We start from the raw sequence: 12,350 nt of genomic DNA, 5'->3' as shown, positions 1-12,350 counted from the left end.
TGGGGCATAACCTGATCCGTCGTCACCTGCACTAAACAAATACAGTGGACTAGATCATTAAATCTCCTCTCTGACAGGTGGGCAGAACAGTTGTGAGTACAGCTGCTTAAAAAACTCCCAGGAGAGAGTGTTGCTCTATGCCTCTTTATTGCTCCTGGACTCCCTCTATTCTTTAAGGAGCTACAGTTGCTTGTACAGCATGCATAAATCAATGCCTTTTAAGTAAACAGTCTGGCAAAATGAGTTCATCACATTCATGCCTGTACTTTATTCTCTGGCCTTGTGTAAACTGGCGACGAGGATGTGTTCAGTAATGCAAACTAATCTCATTTTCTGTGTGCAATTATATCCCTCTATTTGTCACAATATTTTAATGAAATTTAGTGTCCACTAATTATAGAATGATAACAAACCCCATCAAATGCCAATTACATAAATTACACAAGGAAACAGTCTGTGCGGGGTTTTTATGGAGAGAGATAAACAAAACATTTTAAATAAACAAGCCACATTTTATCCTCTTTATTTGAACTGTGCAAGTGGTTTAAATTAGACAACAACTTGTGTGCAATCAGTCTTGAAAAATGTAATTATAAATTATTACATTATTTACAGATAGTATCTTTAATCAACTGATGCTGAATGCCAGACCACCTACAAATATCATATCAACTCACAACCTTTTAGTTTTAGAAAGTCAATTAATCAATTTATTTTGTAGTCGAATATTTACACAAATCCCATTTAATTGAATTTCCAGTTCATCAAGCTTTTAATAATTGTATTACAATAATAATTATATAATGTACCTGTTTAAATTTGATACTATTACCTTAATGGACCCTATTCAATGTTATTAGACGGTTACTAACATTGTAAATCTAGTTTTTAAAAGTAAAAAGTACATTTATAGCATTTTACTTTGTGTTATATTACACTAATATTACATTTCATAAAACTAGTTTGTGTCTAATACAAAGGATAAGGGAGTAACAGTAAATTGTACATGTTTCTCTTCTGGCAACCATTATCTCTACATGTTTGTTCTCTGGAAAGTAATAGAAATACTGTTAGGAGTTTTTATTTTTACTGGGGTAAATCTGAATACAAAAATATATTTGTGTCAATTGCCATTCATCAATTTTGCACAACTATGACATATGATATATGACACATTTGCACAACATAACTTTCGCTTCTGAAAATACCACAAATATTGTATTGTTTTATGTCTTTAAATGCTGTTTTGACTGACATCCTACATCCTACAATCAGAACTTTAACAGATGCATTCTTTACAGACTCAGGATTCATTTTACCTGTCCACTTTAAGAACTACTGCAACATTCACCATCACAACAACAAAAACTGCTCTAAATAGCACAAGATAGAATATGACAACACAGCACATTTTCAGAATTGCCTCGTAACTTTCTTTTCCAGGAGCGCAGAGTAGCAATTCAGCCGTGGCTGTAATAAGGACACGTGACAACAGAGTTTTGTCGAATTTTCTGATATCCAGAGGACTCTCTGTTCTGTTTGAAACATAACAGGGGATGAGGAAAGACTGGGATAGAGATGGTTACCAATGTCCTGCAGAGTTTAACTTCAATCTGCCCCAACACACTTGCCTGGAAGTTTCCAGTAATCCTGAAAACCTTAGTTGGCTCAGAAGTGATTAATTAGGAATGGAGCTAAACTCTGCAGAATAGTGACTCTCCAGGAGCAGAACTGTACATCCCTGGTTAAGAACTACCATAGTGCTGACAGTATTAAGCTATCATTTGTCTAGAATTTCACGTCTTCCACATCCAGAGTATGAAAATATAGCTTTCACTACATCTGGGCACTTAACCTGGAATGTCAGTTCCCCCACAAAGGACTTAGACATCATTGCCAATGGCATATGAAAGCTCCTAATTAAGAGGGATTGCACTGATAATTACAGATTAATTAAGTTGCAAGTCATTAGGCTCAGAGACAGCAGCTAGCATGATACCCATGAAACAGTTTGTTGTTTAAAATGGTTAATTCGTGTGTATACCCTGGATGTTGAAATCTTTTTACAATATACCTAAAGGATTTCTTCCACTAGGAAAAACATGACCTTTCCTGTGTGATTACGTACTGCTTGAAGTTGTGGATGTGCATTGAAGAGCTAGCAAGATGAGCATTTGTGGTTAAAGGCTTACTCCACCCCAAAATTAAAATTTCTTCATCAATCACTTACCCATATGTTGTTAAAAGCTTTGTTTGAATTAAAACCGAAGGCTTGTGACTGTCCCATTGACTGCCTAGTAATGAACAATGTCACGGTCCAGAAAAGTGTGAAAGATATGGCAACACTGCATTTTGTGGCACTTCAGTTCATTTATTTGAGATAAAAGGATAACTGTTTACTGACAGTTTGAGCGGATTCTACAACATTTTAATCATAAGTTCTGTTTAATACTCTTCAATGACTAAATGTTTGAAGATAGAAAATAGCAAAGGGTGATTAATATAATATATTGCAGAACAAACAACACCACCAAAAAAAGGGCACTTTGGAGTGCAAGGAAAAAAAGCATGTACTCCGCACAGGTTGAGGACTATGTGTGCATGTGCAAAAATCCAGGACATTTTTCCTAATTTCTTTTTTTCAACAGAAGAAAGACATGAAGATCTTGGATGTGGGTGAATCAATTTTTAGGAATGAATGAAGTTCTGGAGTGAACTGAAGATATTGTAGCAAAAAAACCATCCAAGCCATTTTCCCCTAACCCTAGCGAAAACTGGATTGGATTTTCCCAAATTCTAAACTCTAAAGATAAATCTGCAAAATTACTCCTTTGAAACGCTAAAAAGGTCAACACTTTTCGCAGCTGGCATCATGCAGCAGACGTAAACTTTGTTTCTCTTTCTCGTTCTGTCTAACCAGCCGGTCTCTGTCCAAAACAGACAGCTCTGTCTCGAAGGTTAGGAAAACTAGCGTGGCAAATCCGCTGGGTTTTTCTCCCTACGTTTTCCCAGTGTGCTCTGTTCCACCCGCAGTGTGAGTTTACAGAAAGAGACAGGCCGTGTCCGAGCAAATGAGGCTGTTCTTTGGGAAGGCGGTCGACCCCCTGCCGTGTGACATTTTGGATGGGCTAGTCAACGACTGAAAGGAGTGACAAGAGCTGGGAGGGCAACTGCATGTGCTCTGCGCGCTGTGGATACACAACTGTCAAATCTTCCTTCAAACTTATATAATACTGACTCTTTCTGTGGGACGAAGGGACAAAGCTTGTTGGTCAGCATGCTGTAGGTAGCATTCAGGCTGCCACAGTGAGGTAGTGAGTGCCGAATGAGAGCCAAAGAAGCAGTTAATGGTCTTATTGATCATGAACATGCATGAATCATTATCTAATTAATTACTTGTGATGCATGCAATTAAAAAGAGCCTTTAGATTAATCGAAGAGCTGGTTACTCTGTAATATTACATCATGTGGCATTTTTATCACCACCTTTGAGATTTAGCAGAGTGGATGGTGAATATATCTGGCACCTGTCCCCCCTGGACTCTACCGCATCGAATGGTCAGAGTTGCATCTCGTATAAACACACAGGGTGCTAATTGTCTAAAAGACTCAGAGCTTATCAGCATTCTGTCTTTGCGCCCGTGGTTCAATACCAACGAAGAGGAGCTACAATCACTCGTATACTGTGGAGACTACGCTGTAGTTATCTGATCTGATGCTACGATTGGCCTATAATTGGTTTGCATTAACTGACATCCAAATAAATTAAAAGAGTAGGAAAATGCCTTTGATCAAATGCATGATTTTATCATGATTTTAACATTATGCCAATGATTTTGTTGTCAGGTGTCATAATGCTCAATCTGTAAGCCACTATATGAATCATATAAAGCATAACAGTGGCTGTAAAGTTTCTAATCATCTATTTAAAGACTAATTGAATGGTGAAAAAATGTTTTAATGGAATGTATAGATGGGCTCAAAACTGCAAAGTTTGAGAAATCTTAAACACTTAAAGGGATAAGTTCACCCAAAAATGATAATTCTGTTATTAATCACGCAAGTCGTTCCAAACCTATAAGACATTCGTTCATCTTTGGAACACAAATTAAGTTATTTTTGATTAACTTTCTGACCTTGAATAGACAGCAACGCAACTACCACATTCAAGACTTAGAAAGGCAGCAAGGACATTATTAAAATAGTCCATGTGACATCAGTCGTTCGACCACAATGTTATGAACCTACGAGTATATTGTGTGTGCACAAAGAATACAAAAATAAAGACTTTATTGCTTCCCTGTCAGTCTTTGCAAAGCATTTACGTCCATTCACTTCACTTAACTTCCACTAAAGTTAGCTTATTTTATAAAGGTTTCTGAGAAATGCTAAATAAAAGGCGACTACAAGGTCGTAAGTCCAGTGAGGTGTCTATTCTAAAGGTTTGTTTTCCTTTCTCCGTCCTTGTGAGAGTAACTCATTAATTGGAAATGATTTTTGCCCAGGCTTAAGAAGACCTCCCTTTGTTCCTGCTTCTATCAACACAAGCCCAGGCTTAAAGTTATCTGCTTGCACAAGCATGTATCTGTCAGAGAAGCAGGGTGTTTTCACAACTGAGGTTAGATCACACCATTGATGTCTAGCGCTAAATCTTGACCTACATACAGTACTGTTATACAGTATAACCACGGCTTCACATACAGTTCAATGCGGATGACATTGTGCAGAAATCTATACAGAAGATGACCTTCAGACCAGAACGAGATGCAGCAGGGCTTTTGCACACCTATGAAGAAAGCGCTTACATTAATGCAATGGCACAGTCTGAAAAGGTGAATCTCTCGGTTCCGAAAGCATCAATGGCCCATTTTAGGCAGGGCTAATTTACATAAACATGAATGTTTTAATTTCCGTACTCCCTCTGAACATCAGCGTGTATCAAAAGTGCTGAAACATCTATTTCACACATTGTAGTCTGTTAAGACGTAGAGAAGATGGAGCTTCCAAGCAGATTTCTCATTCATTGTTGCTATTGAAAGTAATTTGGTTGCAAATCAAAGCGCTTTGTTGCATTTAAAGTAAGCAGCTGATGGCCTCCGTTAGCTCACCCACACTGCAAGGGACAGGAGGAAGGGAAAGAATTGCAGGAGCTTTGAATACATTTGTGTTTTGTTTACTCCAGAAAATTGGGCCACTCTGGGGACATCAAATAAAAACTACTCAATTGAAATGTTTTCTTCCCATCTCCATGCAAATTCTGACATGATTTGCTTCCTTCCCGACGTAATGCGCTGCTTAATTTGCATTCAAGATGTTTTTTCAAAACATTGAGAATAATTTAAATTTGTTGCTGACTGCTGGTGTTGATCACTGGACAGTGCAGGACATCTTTGGTGTGAGCGGTCGGGAAAAAAATTAAACAGGCGTCCTCTGGTATGGTGGAAATTATAAAGAAACACAGACAGGAGACTGCCGCGAGCCGAAATGTTCAAACTGTTTTTAATTTGAAACACATGTTGAGAAGACTGCCGAGTGATTTTGTTAATTAATGGTGCAAAAAGGTCATTGAGAAAACTCATAATAATTTGTGAATATTACGCTAATTAAAGTTGAAGTTAAAGTCCAGGTAATTGTTTCTCTTGTGGAAGGTTGCATAAATCATTTGCTGCATTTTCTCTCACGATAATGAGCTGCAATGTAACGTGAAGGAGTCAAGGACAATTTTTTCACTTAAGTATTTTTTCTGATATTGTATTACATGCATTTTAATACATCACCATGATTATGCTTCATGATAAAATATGAAAGCAGATGCCTTGATCTATACTTTTGTTGCCTGTAGTCACTAAGATAAAACTGGAATATTAAAAATGGCACTTAAAAAAAAATAGGCACTATATATATATATATATATATATATATATATATATATATATATATATATATATATATATATATATATATATATAAGCCAAATGTATAATAAAGAAGTGTAAAAATAATTGCAATTAATAATAGTTGATGTTAGCCACTGACTTCCATTATATGCTAAAAAAAGAAGATACTATGGTTACCGTCAACGTTTTATTTACCAACATTCTTTAAAATATCAACACAGGTTTGGAACAACTTGAGGGTGAATAAATGATGGCAGAGTTATAATTTTTAGGGTGAAATAGATCTTTATTTGAACTTTCATTGAACTTTAAGATCAATCTCTTTAGAACACTTACTTAATAATTAATTTAATCATTTAACCTTACCAAGCCTGGCCAAATGTATTGTGCAACCAGTAACTCAAGAAATTAATCCAAGCTAGGTCTCTACAAATCCGGCATAATGGTCTGTAATATGAGACATAAAGCCTTTCTGAAATCAATAACTCATCAGCTGTAGTAGACAGTAATGGTTGTGACACATACCTGCGTGATAGCCTGAAGGAGTCTGCCATAGCTGTAGACAATTACCACAAACGGGAGAATAAGGCAGAAGATAAACAGACAGACGATGTAAGACATGTTGTTGGCAGTCCTGGCGGCCCAGTTGACGCTGCAGGTGGTGCCGGGACCCTCTGGACCATAACAGCTCCATCCAAACAGCGGTGGAACAGTCCAAACCATGGAATATATCCAGGAGAAGGCAATACCCATGGCCACCTTTCTATAATTGGTAGAGTCGGCCTGCGTGGCCCCCATCATGGTGCAATAGCGCTCGTAAGACAGCACCGCCAGGGAGATTAGAGACACGACGCCTGTACAAACAGAAGAAAGATACACAGACAACACAATGCACTGTTATAGTAATAGCTGTTCTGGGCTGTGTACAGATTCTTATTACCTTAGGGGGTGTATTTATGTTGGGTAAAAGGCCAAATATGCAGCTTTATTGGGTGCATCATGTTCAGTGTTGTGGGTTAACCTTGCTTTACAGTGAAAAAAGAATTTTGCTACATTGTCAGGCTGTAAAAAATAGTTGTAAGTTGTAAATAAACATTAATGGAAAATGTTTTACAAGAAAATGCTATTTTTTGTTCGTTTTTTTTTTTCTAAATTGCGTGTTTAATATGAACTTTACATTTATTTATTTATTATAATAATAATAGGTGTCATCATTGAAAGATTTGATTTTCTACACTGTAAAAAAGGATTTAAAAATATCCTGTTTAATTCAATATGCTGCTTATCATCTCTCAGTGATAGACACAATTACTAGCAATTTCTGAGTTTAAATTATTTAAAGGATGGTTTACCAAAAAAATATGCTGAAAATGTATTCACAGGCCGTTCAAGATGTAGATGAGTTAAAACATCACAATAATCCATAGCATTGCTCCAGTTCATCAATTAACATCTTGTGTAGTCAAAAGCTGTGTGTTTTTGTCAGTAACAGAATGTTTCAGACTTTTTACTTGTAAATTGTGCTTATGTGCATATTTTTCTTCTGATTCAGACAATATGACTTTTTCATTGCAGAAAGCAATATTAAGGATGGTAATTAGGATGGAGCAATAAAAAGGGCATCTTATCACCCCGTAAGAATCGAATGGAGTGGATTACGTTATTATTTAATCAGCTGTTTGAACTGTCTTTCTGACGGCACCTATTCACTGCAAAGGATCAGCTGGTGAACAAGACGTAATGCTAAATTGCTCTAAATCTGTTCTAAAGAAAATACTAAATCTTGGATGGTCTAAAGGTACATTTTTATCAAATTATTGGGTAAATGATTTCTACAACCTTTTTTTAGTACTACAAAGTGATATTCATCTCCCTTCAAAACCTGCTTTTGTGTGTGTGTGTGTGTTTATCTGGAAGCTTTACAGTCTTCTAAGAACTTATCTAGGCAAACATCAGTGCACTACACAATACAGATTGGTACATAATGGCCGCTTTTGTTACGCTATGCTTTCTGCTCCTTTTCCACTGTATAATGCTAGCAAAACCAAAGCAAATCTTCAAATATCACACCTGAAACTGGAGGCAGCTATCATGTCACTGTCATTTTAACTGTGAGGAGCATGTGATCACACTCATTTGAGATGTGCCTGACTGCAGGGTTTCTTGGTATAGCACAAGGGAATATGCATTATTATTACGATGTGTGTTATTAAGAAACCAAGCTGATACTATAATAAATAATAACACATTTAGTGTTTTTGCAGTACTGTCATTTGAGTACCAATTTTGTGAAAAATAAAGACTAATTAATAGAATCATCATTAACACTTAACTCCAAGTTTCAATGCTTAGGCAAAAAACAAGGCAGAGACATTTCATAAAAATTGTCTTATATTCCAAAGAAGAAATAAAGTTATACAATTTTAGAATATTGGCACAAAATGTGTATTTTTAGGTGAACTATCACTTTAATTTGCAGGAGACATATACAAGAAAATGTGTTGAGACAAATACTGTAAAGCTTGCAATATTTAGGACAAAAATGTAAAGTTACAACGCTATTTATTAATTAACTTAATGCAGAAAATGCTACGTAACACTGTAAGCCACTGTTTTATTTAATGCTTATGCTTAGGTTCTTTCTATTCGGCCAAGAGATCAGTCTGATTTTTTTTTCTTTTAAATATATAAATCCAAAAGATCAGATTTCACAAAACTTTCAGCAAAGAAATGCAAAACTTTTTCAAATGCGCTTGTGTTTCCAGTCTCTCGTGGTTTTGAAGATGAACTCCACAAAATCCTGCCATCCTAATCATAAAAAAGCTGCTTAGAAAGACCTTGACTCAAAAATTATGTTGTTCAAAGAGCCTATAAGCTTGAATATTTAAACTACTGTATAAGCCTGATAAAGAACGTTTCAAGAACATTTTGAACCTTAATACAGTCATCTTTCTCTGCCCGATGTGAGTGCGTTCATAAAATATGCACTGACATTATGTTCCACGTCTGGATGAAGCCTGACAATGTGTTTGCTGCACTGACGATTTAAAGAATAAACGCTCAAATTTATTTTGTCTTGTAAGTATCAGCTTTTATAAGCACCTTATCAGTTTAATTTATTCGAGGGAGATAGCAATAATCTAAACAAGTGTATAGTCCGCCTCTTACAGTTAACATCATAATGGCATTACACATTGGGAATGAGTAAAGAAGCGTGTTACATCAGATGCATGGCAGTTTCTGATGACAGCTAATCAGGAAAGCAGGTAATGAGCCTTTTCAAAGCAATGAGAGGCAGTTGCCATCAGGCTTTCAAGGAGTGGAACCAATTACAGAGGTTTTCTCCATAAAAACACACTTAGTTCTCCCATGAGCCTAGTTTTATTGAACCAATGGTGAATCATCCAGCTTTGTTCAGCAGAGGACCCTGACCGTTCATTGAGGTTTTGACAATTACAATGCATCATCAACATTCTTTAATTACTAAGTAGATCATATAAAGCTCTTAAACACTGATGTTAAAATTGATTGTCATATAATCACACAGACATACTTGATCTTAAGGGCTGCTGGCACCAGAAAGGTGGCACTTGTTAATTAATAACCAAACAGCTATCCTGCTCAATGGAAACACTACACCCATCTCTGCCCCCATTACAAGACTTTCTTATGGGTCAAGTGCAGGACAGCGCACATCTTATTTCCCCGATAACAGCTCTCCTCACCTTCAGGTCAAGTGCTAAACCCTAATCATATAGAAGAATTAAGTCTCCGTGCTCTTGGTGTGTTTATTTAACGGTCTTTCCAATTAATGAGACTTGCGGGTCTTTTTAATTGTACACCGTCAGAAAAAAAAAAATGTTTTTATCGTTTGTGTTTACACAATTTTGTCATTTCTACTTAGGCAATTTAATGAATGCGCAACTCATTAAAGAGTTGTCTTTATTTTTATCATGCCCAAACAAATTTCAAGTGGCTAAAAAAGTGCAACGAAGCAATTAACTTTAGTGGGTTTGACTTTTTTTGTGTACTTTTTAACACCCTGTGTGGTACCAAATGGTAGGCTATAAAATGATAGGCTAATACTATGTTATTTCTACGCTATGGCATTACACTACAAAGAATATCACAATTTGCTGGTATTACATTTCCAAAAAGACAACACAAACTAAAACACATATCCAAAACTAGGAGTTTAAAATGTCAACAAGACAACATCCATTTAAACCGATTGCCATCTATAGGCAGGGGCAGGAGGAGGTAGCCTATCCTGCCTTCTTATTATGTGTAAACATAACCTATATGTTGGATTAGACAGCTTTGAGGTTTATAGTGCAGGACAACAATGCATATTTTTACTCCTTGAAAATCGTTTTTGTGTCCGTTTTATGTATTTCATTTTTTTAAACGTATAATGCAATAAGCTTTCTGACTTAAAAGGTAAATCTGGCACGACTGTCAAACAGTGTACTCGAATGCACAGTGATATTCATATTACTACAACTTTTGGATAACAGATTTGGGCTTAGTAGCATCTCCCTGACGAGGAAAAAGACTAAAGCAGCGCGCGCAAGAGTCTAACAGGAAGCTTGTGAAAAGACACGCTTTTACCTCAACACAAATTATATCAATAACGTCTATAAAACTAAGACAGCACATGATAGCTGCCGTGTTAACGTGTGAGTGGGTTACCCACAGGTAAGGAGGATTTTAAAGAAATACGCCTGCAGCGACGGTACTATGTCGGTTAATCAAACGTGAGTAGGCTTATATCGCTCTGAATTCCATTAAGTTCATATCAAGTTGGTACGAGGAAATATAAAGAGACACTTAAGCGTCATGTTTGATATCTGTCTCTTCGCTAACACGCAATGTTACTGATAGATTTTACTTCGAAATACAAAACATTTTGATGACAGCGCAATACGTGGAGGGTCCTAAAACGCCCCAAAGCAACGTGCTGCAAGTACATTTCTAATACGCATTTAGAGCGTCATCCGTAGTATTAAACATCCAGCACACAAATGCCATCATAGCATTTAAAAAAGGTTTTACGCTGTAGCCGCGCTTGCGAGGCGCGACTCAAAAGAACCAACCTATGCAGATGACTCCGAAGCGTACTTCAATCGTTAATCGTTTATCGTTGCAACATACAGACTCACCCAGGAACGAATTGATGAAGCCGTACCACACGCATCCCGCGCGTCCGATGAGCCACCGGCCCTGCGTACTGGCGGCGAAGCTGAACGGCGTGCCGAGGACGCACACCAGCAGATCGCTCACCGAGATGCTCACCAGAAGACAGTTCATGGGCGAGCGCAGCACTTTGTAGCGAAAGAACAGGATGAGAACGAGCGTGTTGTTGAGAAACCCAAAAGTTCCGATGAATCCAAGGCACACCGAGACCACCAAGTGTCCAGTCGGACTCAGACTGTGTTCTGAGTGATTCTCATCCAAGTGCGCTCTCGTCCCGTCACCTCCTCCAGCGCACCACGCGCAACTCAGACTTACGTTGGACTCAATCATTGCACCATTAATTATGGTTTATGCAAAGTATTTAATCAGTTTGGTTTTGAAACGAGAGTCTGTGCTTTGTAAAGTCAGTGTAATCCTTCAAGTTTGTAGAGTTTTCTAACCCATTATTTTAGTGGGACTAGAGTTCACCAAACGCTAAACGCTGTGATCTATGATTGCCTCATAGACTCTAGATAGAGGTTTCAAGATGTGGTCAAGCCAATTATGCCCCTCCTCGGGATGAATGGGAGTTTTTATTACCCCCCTGCCTGGCTGACGTCTACGTCTCAAGCCACCGATCTTCATATGCCGACAGCACTCTCTCCTATTTCGTTTAAGACACTTAAATTGATTCCTTGTTAATTCATCAAAATGCACCTGTGCTAAGGCTAAGATCGATTCCAGGCATATTGGAGTCTACACAGTAAAAGTACAAATGTGGAAATAAGGGGATATTTATACTTGAAGTAACCTTTAATAATGCAGTGAAGTCAGACTAACATTTATAGCTTGAATAAAAACAGCCACATGCATATTTTTCTTGTGACCTGACTTGCTTTTTTTGAAAAGTTTAAACTACACAAAATAGTAGAGAAATCAAACTAACAAACACATTCCACTCTCATGAATGTTTAGACCTGAAAATATGCAAGCTCGATTTTCCTGTCAATTATTGTAAAGTTATTATGATTTATTCATGAAACATAGGATATTCTGCTAATCAAAGATGTTCTCACAATAATAGTATGAATAAGTTTTCATTATAATTATACATTCATTATATGTAGAAATTATAATTACACAATTACTCAAAATAGCAATACTCATTAAACTAAAGCAATAAATAAAGCAGAACTGTTATTTAACTTTGTACCAATTGGTTGTTCCTTGACACAATACTACAAATTAATTATATGAATTATTTTACAATTAGAGCAT

At 36.9% G+C, this 12,350-nt stretch overlaps 1 protein-coding gene across 1 annotated transcript in view; it reads right to left on the bottom strand.

Moving 5' to 3' along the window:
- The window catches only part of tmtopsb (teleost multiple tissue opsin b), a 28,390-nt gene extending 16,475 nt beyond the window's left edge, over positions 1-11,915 (bottom strand). The window contains exons 1-2 of the mRNA XM_043225648.1: positions 11,060-11,915; positions 6,423-6,751 (exon numbers count right to left, since the gene is read on the bottom strand). Of these exons, the coding sequence (XP_043081583.1) occupies positions 6,423-6,751; positions 11,060-11,423 (693 nt within the window). The 5' untranslated portion in view covers positions 11,424-11,915. The remainder of the gene's footprint in view (positions 1-6,422; positions 6,752-11,059) is intronic.
- Positions 11,916-12,350: the final 435 nt, after the last annotated feature.

The sequence above is a fragment of the Puntigrus tetrazona genome, chromosome 24 (genome assembly GCF_018831695.1).
Source record: "Puntigrus tetrazona isolate hp1 chromosome 24, ASM1883169v1, whole genome shotgun sequence".
In the NCBI taxonomy this organism is placed as follows: Eukaryota; Metazoa; Chordata; class Actinopteri; order Cypriniformes; family Cyprinidae; genus Puntigrus; species Puntigrus tetrazona.
This window is presented reverse-complemented; position numbering and strand designations above follow the sequence as displayed.